General features: G+C 38.2%; 1 protein-coding gene across 2 annotated transcripts in view; it reads right to left on the bottom strand.

Moving 5' to 3' along the window:
• Positions 1 to 241: 241 nt before the first annotated feature.
• The window catches only part of pgfb (placental growth factor b), a 29863-nt gene continuing 12070 nt past the window's right edge, over positions 242 to 18034 (bottom strand). Inside the window, exons 2-7 of one of the 2 annotated variants that reach the window (XM_068706953.1) lie at positions 3574 to 3607; positions 2179 to 2375; positions 1987 to 2066; positions 1728 to 1757; positions 1551 to 1613; positions 242 to 1455 (exon numbers count right to left, since the gene is read on the bottom strand). In XM_068706953.1, coding sequence (XP_068563054.1) covers positions 1434 to 1455; positions 1551 to 1613; positions 1728 to 1757; positions 1987 to 2066; positions 2179 to 2375; positions 3574 to 3607 — 426 coding nt within the window. In that variant the 3' untranslated portion in view covers positions 242 to 1433. Of the gene's footprint in view, positions 1456 to 1550; positions 1614 to 1727; positions 1758 to 1986; positions 2067 to 2178; positions 2376 to 3573; positions 3608 to 18034 lie in introns of those variants that run through there. The other variant, XM_068706954.1, reaches the window with a different exon arrangement.

Genomic DNA, 18034 nt, shown 5'->3' with positions numbered 1-18034 from the left:
CAAAAGAGGGGAACATGCAAGGCCTGGCTCAAGACGACAGGGGGCCCTTAGTAAGATTCTCTTTGGGGGGGTCCTCCTTACTTTTTGTGTGTGTGTGTGTTTGTGAGACAAGTCAAATGTTTAGACCACACTGCTAAACCTGACAAATGTCACCCTTAGTGTGACATATGGAAGAGCGAACGTGAATCAATTACTATTAGTCAGTTAGTAGTGAAAAAAAAAAAAATCACACAAGACGAACTGACAACCATAACAATTTAATAACAAAATAAATATCTAAATGAAATAAAAATACTAACACAGTAGGAATGTTACTTTGTACATTTTGATAGAGATTTTCTTTGTGTAGTACATGAACAAAACAAAAAAATACAAAAGGATAGAATTATACATAATTACTTCAACTGATCCCTTCCGACAGCAGACTAAGAAAGACACCTGTGTTCCTAAGGGCGGACACCAATGTGTGCTGTTTAATGGCACAAAAACGTTGTTTTTTTTATCTGTGAGAAACTTGCAATCACAGTAAAACAAGACATCAATATTTCATCACCAGATTAGTACTACTTAAGTGTTTTGGTTACTGTAGTATTGCTCCATCATAGTCATCTTTTCATACACAATCTTGTGTGGACACGTCTTCAGTTGATCGATTTATTTGGATGGATATTGCTCTTATGTAATGAATTGACAGTAAACACTTTACAGTCATGCCTGGTCACATGGCGCTACAGAGGGAGAGGATTCATCCAGACTGAGCTACCTCCATAATAATAGTGATAGTAGAAGATTTCAATAAGCTGATGAAGGGATTGTGACTGACAATACTGTCCTAAGTCTAATCTTATTTGTATAATTGCTCTCTAAAAATATTTGATCATAGAGCAGTTTTAAACACTAGAGGGAGACATTTCATTGTTGCATGTGCAAAGCAGCTGCACACTCAGTCCAACATGTGTTGCTATGACAAGTCAAGGCGTCTTAGATAATGTTTTAAAAAAAATTACAAACTTTTTAAAGATTGCTAGTCCAAATATATTCAGCTGTATCAATAAATATAGATTTAAAAAAAAAAAAAAAAAAAGTGTAACCATCTTTAAATACCAAAGAAATGACCAAATTACAATAACTGATACAGTAATAGCTAGTATAAAAGAGAAGGCGTCGGTCTGTTTGGTTCGACATTGCACTGGCTCCCAGGGATGTCCGTTGTGTCAGGTGTAACAGCAGTTGTTTCCACCGATCAAAATACACTTCCGGCTGAAGCTTGTCACTATAGACGCTCTGGCCGTCAGCAGGAGGGCGCGTCAGCAGAACAACCCCCGGCTGTTTGAGTCTCTGGCTGCAGACACGGAGGAGACTCTGGATGCTGTCACTGGGTGGGAAATAAATAGTGAGCCACACTGCAACGGAGGGTTGGACCGCCACTGCAGTTACCTGCGTGGGTTCTGGCAGCTGAAAAAGACAAGAAAGAATGTGGGGTTTTTTTTTTTAATGCTTTTACCTGCTAGTTGGACATGAATATCTTACACTTGAGATTGTGCCATCACCTGTCACATTCTTTCGTTTTCTGTCTCTCCTTCCTCTTCCTTCCTCTTCCTCTTTGCCTTTTCCTACAAGGGGAACACAATTAACAATACGCCTCCATTCTCTCAGATGGAACATTAATATCCTTTCGTAACAATCTAAAAAAAACGGATGTTATTGCAATATATTCATGTACTCACCTTTCAACAGTCACAATAGGTTTCCTGACTCTGAGGAACAAAGCAATACATTTGGTAATAAATAGTCATTGTAAGTATTTGTCAACCCTGTCTCCTAGAAATTACATTTATGTATTCATTTGTTATACCAAATATGTTTTATTACATTTTTTTAACTCAGACGTAAATTTGAAGGCTATAAATGTCATTTCTAAGTAGACACGGTTGATATTTATATTTATAAATATTTCATGTCACAAATTATGACTTGTTTTCTTACCTACATTCACATGTCTGATGCTCCACAAATGTCATCTCAACATATTCTTGACCCGGCTGTGATGGCCTGATTTTCAACAGCTGAGGGATGAAACCAGTTAACGTCACCGTTAGAAGCCAATTAGGTGCACACAGTAAATTGAACAAGAACCATATTTATATACATATATATTTCACAGAACCCTCGTCTTACCTGCATGGTGACGTTCGTGGTGTGAGTGGGATGGCACTCCAGGTTTTCGTCCCCACAGCAACCTGCACACCTCACCAGCGGCACACAGGCGGGGCTGTAGATGTGCTCCACCTCCGACGGGTACTCCTGCACCACCTCCACCAGCTTCTCGATGGTCCGGCAGAAGCTGCGACCCCACACTTCTTGGAACATCAACACTAGGATGAGAGGAGGAGGCTGTGGGCTACTTTGCAGTTACAAACGAGTCAGCTTGTTTCTGGTGGGAGTACTTGCATGCAGGTCAGATAAATGTATTTTGGTTTTAAGAGCTGCATCATTTTCTGTCTCTCTAGTTTAAGTTGAAATGAGAGTGCAATCGACATCCAACTTACTTGAGCTTGTGTATGTGACTTAGTACTGCCAGAAAACTACTTGTACTATTTCAATTTGAATTGACCTGCAGTGTTACACAAACAGTCTCAGTAATTACTTCAATAATCCAACAATGGCAACCTTATACCATGCGCACAGAAACATAAAACCAGTTGCAATACGCCAGTGTGTATCCTGTTTTCATTTTGAAGCAAAAATGTTTGTGTAATGTACAGTACGCTTTCCTGTGGGAGCATATGTGTGAAAGTGTCCCAGTTGCACAGTCTGTGGGGGAGGAACAGGGAAGACTACGTCCGAACAAACAGAGAAGGAAGAGAAAACAAACATTGGAAACATGGCCATGAACAGAACCCTGCCGGAGCTGGAGCTGAGCCGCCCAGCAGGCACCTCTGGGACTACGGTGACCCCCGGGGTCACCGAATGGAGCCTCGCACCACAACAGCTGTTTATAAAAGCAGACAGGCTGGAAGGAGACGGGCGGGGTAGAGAGGGGTAAGAGACGGTAGAGAGATGAGGCCGCAAACTGTATCGTTATACAGCGCACAGGGCCAGTTCACTGGCCAGTTCACAGCTCCTTACTGTATGTCTGCTGCTCGTTTTGGCCTTTTCTGTTACATGCACTCTAATCCTCCGGCTGCAAGTTCTACAGTCAATCCATTTCTCTTTTAGTAGCATTCATTTTATAGTGACGTGAGGGAGGATATAAAGGGAGAAGTTAAGCAGTAGAGTAATCTCTGCTAGTCCAAAATTGACATGTCCTGCAACTCGCTAAATGTAACTGTCTATTGTGGGTCTGTTTTTTGTCAAAATTCGAGTTGAGAGTTTCTTTTTTAATTATCACGGTTGTTATTACCGGGATATTGCGATACTACAACATCAGACCGTAGTTTTACCGCAAACACTGTAATAATATGGTTTGACAACATAGTTAGAACTACTACTACTACTAAAATATTGTTTTTTTAAATTACACCTCCAGCGGTCAGAGAAGATTTAATAAGTAAAAGAAGCAGGAGTTCTTACCTTCAGTTGTATTGCTTATCTGTGAGGGAAGACTCTGTGAAACAGAACAAAATGTTGGTTATTTATTCATATGCATTTCCCCTCCTACTATCTTAATACACACCTTTCAAACTTGAAAATGCAATATCTACAAAACAGATAGATATAAAGACAGCACCAGTCTGCAGTGTCACCAATATCCAGTATATTCGTACTCCGGTGGTGACAGCTGGAACTGCAGTAAAATTAAGCCGACGATCGCACACCTTTTTTTTTTCCACCCTGCAGTGGAAAAGTCTTCCTGACAAGCAGCAGATCCAGTCTCTCTTATACAGTGTATCACGTCCCTCTGTGTGCCCAACTGTTTAGGTTCAGAAACCTGTTTCCTGTGGTGTAAGATTCAGTTCTGTATTTATTTTCCCCCTCCGTCTTGATTTTTTTTCCCATCGTCCCATGATAAACAGAGTGCATTTCTCATTCGCCTGGGAAAACACAAAACCTCTCGTTGACTCCATCTCAGGAAGGGAAAACTACGTTTGATAGAATGCCCTCCGGCAGAAGAGCTGAACCGGCGACAGAAAACCTGCCTCTGCTATCCCTCCTCATCACCGGTGTTACATTTCCGTTTTTGTGTAACACACACACACACACACACACACACACACACACACACACACACACACACACACACACACACACACCTGATGATATTCACACTGTAACACTGTCTGTGAAAGTAAGACAGATGGTGAGATTGAAAGTGTTGCACCAAAACTTGTTATGTAATGGCGCAGAGACAGACAAGGACATTCCCAAATGATGCCAGTGAGGAATGTTGTGTTTTACGCCATCTGTCCGTTGCTAAAATGCATCTACTTCCCGTAAAAAGACCAAAATTAGTTTGAGGGTGAAGATAGCATCTGTCAGCGGCACAGTGCGACACAATTCTTTTTTTTCCTCCAAGTATTGTGATTAACGAGGTATGTCCTGCTTTGACGATGATGCATTCACACTTACACAAACATTTCCGAGGTTCTTGTAAAACTGTCACTGAGATAAGTGGCAGGGAAGGCTATGTATTTGGGACAGATCTGTCTCTGCAGCAGAACGTACTGTACAGCAGACTTCATATCAATAGAAGGACAAGATCTTCCAGTCAACCACTTATAAGGTTCGGTTCTCCACGAGTTCGGGGATCTGTTCAGGCATCTCCCCTTTTTTGTATTTTTTTTAAAGTGGCTGGTGATCTAGCCAAAGTGTACAGCTGTTCCTCTGTCAGAACAGCTGTTCTATTGAGCGGTGTTCATCGAACTGTGTCGGCTTTACAACGGCACCACAGGATATAAGCTCCGCTAGCAGCTTCATTCACAGCACGGGGACGTCACAGTTCAGTCTAAGTTTTTGTTTAAGGTTGCTTTAAAAACTTCCACTCTCTGGGGTATTGCTTTTTTTTTTCTTTCTTCCAGCATGTCTTGCAACGCCGGGCTTGTAAAATAAATCCTTTTTTTCCCCCAGTATTAATTGGCGTATGATCTGCACTTCTTTTCTGTTGCTGCTCCACATCACAAGGGCATTTTGGCTCCTCAGTTGCCGTTCAGAATGTGGCGAGGTGGGGAGAGTTTTCTGACCTCGGTCATGGGTTAAGCCTTGACATGGCGAGCAATCATCTTTGGCACCTCCTGTGGTTGAGAACAGAGGAGTGAGCGGCCCACAAGAAGCTGCCAGATTACGAAAGGCTGCATGAAGATCCTCACGTAGACATTCCTTCCTCATTGTGCACTTGTAGTAATACTGTGTGATTAATGGTAACTGGGGGGTAATTCAGCTCTGGTGGGAAGGGAGAAGCGCTTAATAAATGTGTACAAACTTGTCTTCATTCCCTGAAGAACTTGTTCGGGGGAGTTTGACTCTTAGCATTGCTGCATGTCATTTTCATTTATTGTTTTCATAAATTGAGTGTTAAGAGCTTTGATTTAACTGTGATTAAAGGCTAAATACAATTGACTTGACTATAAATTATTTTAATGATGGAATACCTCTACTTTGTGTCCTGTGCAATCCATGTACAACATCTGGGTTTTGGTGAAACACGAAAACTGCTGTGAAGTCCATTTAAAAGCTACATTCCAACAACAACAACAACAACAACAACAACAACAAAAGGAAAAGATTTTTACCATATGCTGAAGGAAGGAATATATGAGCAAGCTTGATTTCCTGCACAATCTAATGCTAACTGCTGTTGATGGTAGATTAAACATCAAGACAAGGCCAAAAGCAACTGTTGATACATTGTAGTTAGAGGTTGATTTTTTTTTTAGCAATATAAAATGCTGATATGAAATAATCTATGTTACATTTACAGTGAAAAAGAGAGGAGAGGGAGGTTAGAGAGGGGTGAGTGATGTCTAGCTGGGGTTAAAAAGTATGCAAACAATTATCCTACTTTCTCACTGGATAATTTACATGCTGCTCATTCTGGTCACTGTCCCATAGTCGTACAAGTCGTTTTCAGCTCTTGACATCTGCTTCTCAGAGAGCTTTTGCTGAGCAGCATAGTTTATCTCGAGCCTCTGACCAGATTGTGTTGCAGAGCAGCAGTGAGTTTGATCAAAAGATTAAACGATCTACAGCGGTTAATAATAAAAACGTGGCACTGAGGGGTCTCATATGTTTTCTGAAGTCTCTAGTGAAAGTTTGTAAGCTGCTGGCTGAGAGTTTCCCCCCGTCCTCTGGGTCAGATCAGAGGACCTGTTGCGTCCCTGGGCTCCTGCTGTCAGCCCGCAGAGGCTCCGGGCCTCATTACTCTCCACTCCCACACAGCTGAACTGTGTCATCTTTAACCTCTTTGCTTAACTCCATCTGTCAGAGGAAGGGCAGCATGCGTAGGGAGCAAAAACAAAACATGATGGGGACCCAGCGTAATGGTCATAAAAGATTTTTCAACTTTTGAGGGTCAAGCCGGGGAAGGGGGGGGGGGGGCGATAGGCTATTCCACAGCAGGTACTATGGCCACTAGCCAGAAAGATCTGGATACCAGCCAGCATATTGTACATTAGTGTGTTTCCTAAAGGGAAACGGAGACGACTTCCAGATGAATGCCGATAGCTGTCAGTTCAGCCTATACAGATTGGACAACTTCTCCTGGGTGGCTGGACGGGACAATTACGCAAACCTGAGTTGAGTCGATTAAGCTCCTCTTCTCCCTTGGATTGCAAATCACTGACAGTAAGGATGAACCATGGTTTGTTTCAAAAGAGTTTGAAAGGGAAGGTATTCTAACGAGCCAAGTATTACTGGTGACTGGCTTGTTCGGCCACAGCTCTTTTGACACAATGCCATGACTGTTTTCGACATGCTATACTATGACTTTTTATAGACATACTATGCCAGTGGTTCTCAACTGGTGTCCGTGGCTAAGTGGAGAGCAGGGCTGCCTTTCAATCAGAGGGTCGTTGGTTCAATCCCTGGCTCCTGCTCTGCTAGTCTAATGTAAATGTGTCCTCTAGCAAGACACTTAACTCCAAAATGCTATAACTATGACTCTTTTTAGACATATTATACAATGACAGTTTTTTCCACTTTTCGACATGCTATACTATGACTGTTTTTTCACTTTTTTTGACATGCTATATCACTTTTTTTGACAGGCTATACTATGACTGCTTTTTCCATGCTATACTATGACTTTTTATAGACATACTATGCCATTGGTTCTCAACTGGTTTCCGTGGCAAAGTGGAGAGCAGAGCTGCCTTTCAATCAGAGGGTTGGCAGTTCAATCCCCAATTGTCTGTTTTCGACATGCTATACTATGACTGTTTTTTGACTTTTTTCGACATGCTATACTATGACCGTTTATCACTTTTTTCAACAGGCTATACGATGACTGTTTTCGACAGGCTATACTATGACTTTTTATAGACATACTATGCCAGTGATTCTCAACTGGTGTCAGTAGCTAAGTGGAGAGCATGGATGCCTTTCAATCAGGGGGTCGTTGGTTCAATCCCCTGCTCCTGCTCTGCTAGTCTAATGTCAATGTGTCCTTCAGCAATACATTTAACCCCAAAATACTATAACTATGACTCTTTTTAGACATATTATACTATGACTGTTTTTTCCACTTTTCGACAGGCTATACTATGACTGTTTTTTCCATGCTATACTATGACTGTTATCTACATGCTATACTATGACTTTTTATAGACATACTATGCCAGAGGTTCTCAGTTGGTGTCCGTGGCTAAGTGGAGAGCAGGGCTGCCTTTCAATCAGAGGGTAGTCAGTTCAATCCCCGTCTCCTGCTCTGCTAGTCTAATGTCAACGTGTCCCTCAGCAAGAACTCTTTTTAAAAATATTATACTAAGACTGTTTTTTCGACAGGCTATACTATGACGGTTTTTTTAACTTTTTTGACATGCTATACTATGACTGTTTTCGACATGCTATACTATAACTGTTATCTACATGCTATACTATGACTTTTTATAGACATACTATGCCAGTGGTTCTCAACTGGTGTCCGTGGCAAAGTGGAGAGCAGAGCTGCCTTTCAATCAGAGGGTTGTCAGTTCAATCCCCAATTGTCTGTTTTCGACATGCTATACTATGACTGTTTTTTGACTTTTTTCGACATGCTATACTATGACCGTTTATCACTTTTTTCAACAGCCTATACGATGACTGTTTTCGACAGGCTATACTATGACTTTTTATAGACATACTATGCGGTGGTTCTGAACTGGTGTCCGTGGCAAAGTGGAGAGCAGAGCTGCCTTTCAATCTGAGGGTTGTCAGTTCAGTCCCCAAATGTTTGTTTTCGACATCCTATATTATGACTGTTTTTTGACTTGTTTCGACATGCTATACTAGGACCGTTTATCACTTTTTTCAACAGGCTATACTATGACTGTTTTCGACAGGCTATGCTATGACTGTTTTTGACATGCTATACTATGACTGCTTTCTACATGCTATACTATGACTTTTTATAGACATACTATGCCAGTGGTTCTCAACTGGTGTCCGTGGCAAAGTGGAGAGCAGAGCTGCCTTTCAATCAGAGGGTTGTCAGTTCAATCCCCAGTTGTCTGTTTTCGACATGCTATACTATGACTGTTTTTTGACTTTTTTCGACATGCTATACTATGACCGTTTAGCACTTTTTTCAACAGGCTATACTATGACTGTTTTCGACAGGCTATGCTATGACTGTTTTTGACATGCTATACTATGACTGCTTTCTACATGCTATACTATGACTTTTTATAGACATACTATGCCAGTGGTTCTCAACTGGTGTCCGTGGCAAAGTGGAGAGCAGAGCTGCCTTTCAATCAGAGGGTTGTCAGTTCAATCCCCAGTTGTCTGTTTTCGACATGCTATACTATGACTGTTTTTTGACTTTTTTCGACATGCTATACTATGACCGTTTATCACTTTTTTCAACAGCCTATACGGTGACTGTTTTCGACAGGCTATACTATGACTTTTTATAGACATACTATGCCAGTGGTTATCAACTGGTGTCAGTAGCTAAGTGGAGAGCATGGATGCCTTTCAATCAGAGGGTTGTCAGTTCAATCCCCAATTGTCTGTTTTCGACATGCTATACTATGACCGTTTATCACTGTTTTCAACAGGCTATACTATGACTGTTTTCGACAGGCTATACTATGACTGTTTTTGACATAACATACTAAGACTGCTTTCTACATGCTATACTATGACTTTTTATAGACATACTATGCCAGTGGTTCTCAACTGGTGTCAGTAGCTAAGTGGAGAGCATGGCTGCCTTTCAATCAGGGGATCGTTGGTTCAATCCCCTGCTCCTGCTCTGCTAGTCTAATGTCAATGTGTCCTTCAGCAATACAATTAACCCCAAAATACTATAACTATGACTCTTTTTAGACATATTATACTATGACTGTTTTTTCCACTTTTCGACAGGCTATACTATGACTGTTTTTTCCATGCTATACTATGACTGTTATCTACATGCTATACTATGACTTTTTATAGACATACTATGCCAATGGTTCTCAACTGGTGTCCGTAGCAAAGTGGAGAGCAAAGCAGCCTTTCAATCAGAGGGTTGTCAGTTCAATCCCCAATTGTCTGTTTTCGACATCCTATACTATGACTGTTTTTGACTTTTTTCGACAGGCTATACTATGACTGTTTTCGACAGGCTATACTATGACTGTTTTTGACATGCTATACTATGACTGCTTTCAACTGGCTATACTACGACTGTTTTTGACATCCTATACTATGACTATTTTTTGACTTTTTCGACATGCTATACTATGACCATTTTTCACTTTTTTTCGACAGGCTATACTATGACCGTTTTTCACTTTTTTCGACAGGCTATACTATGACTGTTTTCGACAGGCTATACTATGACTGTTTTTTGACTTTTTTCGACATGCTATACTATGACCGTTTATCACTTTTTTCGACAGGCTATACTATGACTGTTTTCGACAAGCTATACTATGACTGTTTTTGACATGCTATACTATGACTGCTTTTGACATGCTATACTATGACTGCTTTCTACATGCTATACTATGACTTTTTATAGACATACTATGCCAATGGTTTCCAACTGGTGTCCGTGGCTAAGTGAGAGCAGGGCTGCCTTTCAATCAGTGGGACGTAGGTTCAGTCCCTGGTTGTCAATTTTCGACATCCTATACTATGACTGTTTTTTGACTTTTTTCGACATGCTATACTATGACCGTTTTTCACTTTTTTTCGACAGGCTTTGCTATGACTGCTTTCGACAGGCTATACTATGACTGTTTTCGACATGCTATACTATGTCTGTTTTTTGACTTTTTTTGACATGCTATACTATGACTGTTTTTCACTTTTTTCGACAGGCTATACTATGACCGTTTTTCACTTTTTTCGACAGGCTATACTACGACTGCTTTCGACAGGCTATACTATGACTGTTTTCGACATGCTATACTATGACTGTTTTTTGACTTTTTTCGACATGCTATACTATGACTTTTTTTTCCATTTTTCAACATGCTATACTATCACCGTTTTTCACTTTTTTCGACAGGCTATACTATGACTGTTTTCGACATCCTATAATCTGACTTTTTTTTACTTTTTTTGACATGCTATACTATGACCGTTTTACACTTTTTTCGAAATGCTATACTATGACCATTTTTCACTTTTTTCGACAGGCTATACTATGACTGTTTTTGACATGTTATACTATGACTGTTTTTTGACTTTTTTCGACATGCTATACTATGACCGTTTTTTTATTTTTTTCGACATGCTATACTATGACTGTTTTCGACAGGCTATACTATGACTGTTTTCGACATGTTATACTATGACTGTTTTTTGACTTTTTTCGACATGCTATACTATGACCGTTTTTTTATTTTTTTCGACATGCTATACTATGACTGTTTTCGACAGGCTATACTATGACTGTTTTCGACATGCTATACTGTGACTGTTTTTTGACTTTTTTTGACATGCTATATACTATTACCGTTTTTCACTTTTTTCGACAGGCTATACTATGACTGCTTTCGACAGGCTATACTATGACTGTTTTCGACATGCTATACTATGACTGTTTTTTGACTTTTTTCGACATGCTATACTATGACCGTTTTTTTATTTTTTTCGACATGCTATACTATGACTGCTTTCGACAGGCTATACTATGACTGTTTTCGACATGCTATACTGTGACTGTTTTTTGACATGCTATACTATGACCGTTTTTCACTTTTTTCGACAGGCTATACTATGACTGTTTTCGACATGCTATACTATGACTGTTTTTTGACTTTTTTCGAAATGCTATACTATGACTGTTTTTTCCATTTTTCAACATGCTATACTATCACCGTTTTTCACTTTTTTCGACAGGCTATACTATGACTGTTTTCGACATCCTATACTCTGACTTTTTTTTACTTTTTTCGACATGCTATACTATGACCGTTTTACACTTTTTTCGACATGCTATACTATGACCGTTTTTCACTTTTTTCGACATGCTATACTATGACCGTTTTTTTATTTTTTTCGACATGCTATACTATGACTGTTTTCGACAGGCTATACTATGACTGTTTTCGACATGCTATACTGTGACTGTTTTTTGACTTTTTTTGACATGCTATATACTATTACCGTTTTTCACTTTTTTCGACAGGCTATACTATGACTGCTTTCGACAGGCTATACTATGACTGTTTTCAACATGCTATACTATGACTGTTTTTTGACTTTTTTCGACATGCTATACTATGACTGTTTTTTGACTTTTTTCGACATGCTATACTATGACCGTTTTTTTATTTTTTTTGACATGCTATACTATGACTGCTTTCGACAGGCTATACTATGACTGTTTTCGACATGCTATACTGTGACTGTTTTTTGACATGCTATACTATGACCGTTTTTCACTTTTTTCGACAGGCTATACTATGACCGTTTTTCACTTTTTTCGACAGGCTATACTATGACTGCTTTCGACAGGCTATACTATGACTGTTTTCGACATGCTATACTATGACTGTTTTTTGACTTTTTTCGACATGCTATACTATGACTTTTTTTTCCATTTTTCAACATGCTATACTATCACCGTTTTTCACTTTTTTCGACAGGCTATACTATGACTGTTTTCGACATCCTATACTCTGACTTTTTTTTACTTTTTTCGACATTCTATACTATGACCGTTTTACACTTTTTTCGAAATGCTATACAATGACCGTTTTTCACTTTTTTCGACATGCTATACTATGACCGTTTTTCACTTTTTTCGACAGGCTATACTATGACTGTTTTTGACATGTTATACTATGACTGTTTTTTGACTTTTTTCGACATGCTATACTATGACCGTTTTTTTATTTTTTTCGACATGCTATACTATGACTGTTTTCGACAGGCTATACTATGACTGTTTTCGACATGCTATACTGTGACTGTTTTTTGACTTTTTTTGACATGCTATATACTATTACCGTTTTTCACTTTTTTCGACAGGCTATACTATGACTGCTTTCGACAGGCTATACTATGACTGTTTTCGACAGGCTATACTATGACTGTTTTCTACATGCTATACTATGACTTTTTATAAACATACTATGCCAGCAGTTCTCAACTGGTGTCCGTGGCTAAGTGGAGAGCGGAGCTGCCTTTCAGTCAGAGGGTCGTTGGTTCAATCCCCAGTTGTCAGTTTTCGACGTGCTATACTATGACTGTTTTTCACTTTTTCGACAGGCTATACTATGACTTTTTATAGACATACTATGCCAGAGGTTCTCAGTTGGTGTCCGTGGCTAAGTGGAGAGCAGGGCTGCCTTTCAATCAGAGGGTAGTCAGTTCAATCCCCGTCTCCTACTCTGCTAGTCTAATGTCAACGTGTCCCTCAGCAAGAACTCTTTTTAGAAATATTATACTAAGACTGTTTTTTCGACAGGCTATACTATGACGTTTTTTTTTAACTTTTTTGACATGCTATACTATGACTGTTTTCGACATGCTATACTATGTCTGTTTTTTGACTTTTTTTGACATGCTATACTATGACTGTTTTTCACTTTTTTCGACAGGCTATACTATGACCGTTTTTCACTTTTTTCGACAGGCTATACTATGACTGTTTTCGACATCCTATAATCTGACTTTTTTTTACTTTTTTCGACATGCTATACTATGACCGTTTTACACTTTTTTCGAAATGCTATACTATGACCGTTTTTCACTTTTTTCGACATGCTATACTATGACCGTTTTTCACTTTTTTCGACAGGCTATACTATGACTGCTTTCGACAGGCTATACTGTGACTGTTTTCGACATGCTATACTATGACTGTTTTTTGACTTTTTTCGACATGCTATACTATGACCGTTTTTCACTTTTTTCAACATGCTATACTATGACTGTTTTTCACTTTTTTCGACATGCTATACTATGACTGTTTTTTACTTTTTTCGACAGGCTATACTATCACTGTTTTCGACATGTTATACTATGACTGTTTTTTGACTTTTTTCGACATGCTATACTATGACTGCTTTCGACAGGCTATACTATGACTGTTTTCAACATGCTATACTATGAATGTTTTTTGACTTTTTTCGAAATGCTATACTATGACTGTTTTTCACTTTTTTCGACAGGCTATACTATGACTGCTTTTGGCAGTCTATACTATGACTGTTTTCGACATCCTATATTGTGACTTTTTTTTAACTTTTTCGACATGCTATACTATGACCGTTTTTCACTTTTTTCGACAGGCTATACTATGACCGTTTTTCACTTTTTTCGACAGGATATACTATGACTGCTTTCGACAGGCTATACTATGACTGTTTTCGACATGCTATACTATGTCTGTTTTTTGACTTTTTTTGACATGCTATACTATGACTGTTTTTCACTTTTTTCGACAGGCTATACTATGACCGTTTTTCACTTTTTTCGACAGGCTATACTATGACTGCTTTCGACAGGCTATACTATGTCTGTTTTCGACATGCTATACTATGACTGTTTTTTGACTTTTTTCGACAGGCTATACTATGACTTTTTTTCCATTTTTCAACATGCTATACTATCACCGTTTTTCACTTTTTTCGACAGGCTATACTATGACTGTTTTCGAAATCCTATAATCTGACTTTTTTTTACTTTTTTCGACATGCTATACTATGACCGTTTTACACTTTTTTCGAAATGCTATACTATGACCGTTTTTCACTTTTTTCGACATGCTATACTATGACCGTTTTTCACTTTTTCGACAGGCTATACTATGACTGCTTTTGGCAGGCTATACTATGACTGTTTTCGACATGCTATACTATGACTGTTCTTTGACTTTTTTTGACATGCTATACTATGACTGTTTTTCACTTTTTTCGACAGGCTATACTATGACCGTTTTTCACTTTTTTCGACAGGCTATACTATGACTGTTTTCGACATGCTATACTATGACTGTTTTTTGACTTTTTTCGACATGCTATACTATGACTGTTTTTTCCATTTTTCAACATGCTATACTATCACCGTTTTTCACTTTTTTCGACAGGCTATACTATGACTGTTTTCGACATCCTATACTCTGACTTTTTTTTACTTTTTTCGACATGCTATACTATGACCGTTTTACACTTTTTTCGACATGCTATACTATGACCGTTTTTCACTTTTTTCGACATGCTATACTATGACCGTTTTTCACTTTTTTCGACAGGCTATACTATGACTGTTTTTGACAGGCTATACTATGACTTTTTTCGACATCCTATACTATGACTTTTTTTTTACTTTTTTTGACATGCTATACTATGACCGTTTTTCACTTTTTTCGACAGGCTATACTATGACTGCTTTCGACAGGCTATACTGTGACTGTTTTCGACATGCTATACTATGACTGTTTTTTGACTTTTTTCGACATGCTATACTGTTTTTTCCATTTTTCAACATGCTATACTATCACTGTTTTTCACTTTTTTCGACAGGCTATACTATGACTGTTTTCGACATCCTATACTATGACTTTTTTTTTACTTTTTTTGACATGCTGTACTATGACCGTTTTTCACTTTTTTCGACAGGCTATACTATGACTGCTTTCGACAGGCTATACTGTGACTGTTTTCGACATGCTATACTATGACTGTTTTTTGACTTTTTTCGACATGCTATACTATGACTGCTTTCGACAGGCTATACTATGACTGTTTTCGACATGCTATACTATGACTGTTTTTTGACTTTTTTCGAAATGCTATACTATGACTGTTTTTCACTTTTTTCGACAGGCTATACTATGACTGCTTTTGGCAGTCTATACTATGACTGTTTTCGACATCCTATATTGTGACTTTTTTTTTACTTTTTTCGACATGCTATACTATGACCGTTTTTCACTTTTTTCGACAGGATATACTATGACTGCTTTTGACAGGCTATACTATGACTGTTTTCGACATGCTATACTATGTCTGTTTTTTGACTTTTTTTGACATGCTATACTATGACTGTTTTTCACTTTTTTCGACAGGCTATACTATGACCGTTTTTCACTTTTTTCGACAGGCTATACTATGACTGCTTTCGACAGGCTATACTATGACTGTTTTCGACATGCTATACTATGACTGTTTTTTGACTTTTTTCGACATGCTATACTATGACTTTTTTTCCATTTTTCAACATGCTATACTATCACCGTTTTTCACTTTTTTCGACAGGCTATACTATGACCGTTTTACACTTTTTTCGAAATGCTATACTATGACCGTTTTTCACTTTTTTCGACATGCTATACTATGACCGTTTTTCACTTTTTCGACAGGCTATACTATGACTGCTTTTGGCAGTCTATACTATGACTGTTTTCGACATCCTATACTGTGACTTTTTTTTACTTTTTTCGACATGCTATACTATGACCGTTTTTCACTTTTTTCGACAGGCTATACTATGACCGTTTTTCACTTTTTTCGACAGGATATACTATGACTGCTTTCGACAGGCTATACTATGACTGTTTTCGACATGCTATACTATGACTGTTTTTTGACTTTTTTTGACATGCTATACTATGACTGTTTTTCACTTTTTTCGACAGGCTATACTATGACCGTTTTTCACTTTTTTCGACAGGCTATACTATGACTGTTTTCGACATGCTATACTATGACTGTTTTTTGACTTTTTTCGACATGCTATACTATGACTGTTTTTTCCATTTTTCAACATGCTATACTATCACTGTTTTTCACTTTTTTCGACAGGCTATACTATGACTGTTTTCAACATCCTATACTCTGACTTTATTTTACTTTTTTCGACATGCTATACTATGACCGTTTTTCACTTTTTTCAACATGCTATACTATGACTGTTTTTTACTTTTTTCGACAGGCTATACTATCACTGTTTTCGACATGTTATACTATGACTGTTTTTTGACTTTTTTCGACATGCTATACTATGACTGCTTTCGACAGGCTATACTATGACTGTTTTCGACATGCTATACTATGACTGTTTTTTGACTTTTTTCGAAATGCTATGCGTATGACTGTTTTTCACTTTTTTCGAAAGGCTATACTATGACCGTTTTTCACTTTTTTCGACAGGCTATACTATGACTGCTTTCGACCGGCTATACTATGACTGTTTTCGACATACTATACTATGACTGTTTTTTTACTTTTTTCGACATGCTATACTATGACCATTTTTCACTTTTTTCGACAGGCTATACTATGACTGCTTTTGACAGGCTATACTATGACTGTTTTCGACAGGCCATACTATGACTGTTTTCTACATGCTATACTATGACTTTTTATAAACATACTATGCCAGCACTTCTCAACTGGTGTCCGTGGCTAAGTGGAGAGCAGAGCTTCCTTTCAATCAAAGGGTCATTGGTTCAATCCCCAGTTGTCAGTTTTTGACGTGCTATACTATGACTGTTTTTTTCATTTTTCGAAATGCTATACTATGACCGTTTTTCACTTTTTCGACAGGCTATACTATGACTGCTTTTGGCAATCTATACTATGACTGTTTTCGACATCCTATATTATGACTTTTTTTTTACTTTTTTCGACATGCTATACTATGACCGTTTTTCACTTTTTTCGACAGGCTATACTATGACTGCTTTCGACATGCTATACTATGACTGTTTTTTCTTTTTTTTCGACATGCTATACTATGACCGTTTTTCACTTTTTTCGACAGGCTATACTATGACTGCTTTCGACAGGCTATACTATGACTGTTTTTGACATCCAAAACTATAACTTTTTTTAACTTTTTTCGACATGCTATACTATGACCGTTTTTCACTTTTTTTGACAGGCTATACTATGACTGTTTTCGACATCCTATACTCTTACTTCTTTTTTACGTTTTTCGACATGCTATACTATGACCGTTTTTCACTTTTTTCGACATGCTATACTATGACCGTTTTTCACTTTTTCGACAGGCTATGCTGCTTTCAACAGGCTATACTATTGCTGCTTTCGACAGGCTATACTATGACTGTTTTTGACATCCAATACTATGACTTTTTTTTACTTTTTTCGACATGCTATACTATGACCGTTTTTCACTTTTTTTGACATGCTATACTATGACTGTTTTCGACATCCTATACTCTGACTTTTTTTTTTACGTTTTTCGACATGCTATACTATGACTGTTTTTCACTTTTTTCGACATGCTATACTATGACCGTTTTTCACTTTTTTCGACAGGCTATACTATGACTGTTTTCGACATGCTATACTATGACTGTTTTTTGACTTTTTTCGACATGCTATACTATGACTTTTTTTCCATTTTTCAACATGCTATACTATCACCGTTTTTCACTTTTTTCGACAGGCTATACTATGACTGTTTTCGACATCCTATAATC

The sequence above is a fragment of the Cebidichthys violaceus genome, unplaced genomic scaffold, assembly GCF_023349555.1.
Source record: "Cebidichthys violaceus isolate CVI_PGR_0920_01 unplaced genomic scaffold, fCebVio1.0.p SCAF_126, whole genome shotgun sequence".
Lineage (NCBI taxonomy): Eukaryota > Metazoa > Chordata > Actinopteri > Perciformes > Stichaeidae > Cebidichthys > Cebidichthys violaceus.
Note: the sequence above shows the minus strand (reverse complement) of the source record. Positions and strands in the feature narration are given on the sequence as shown.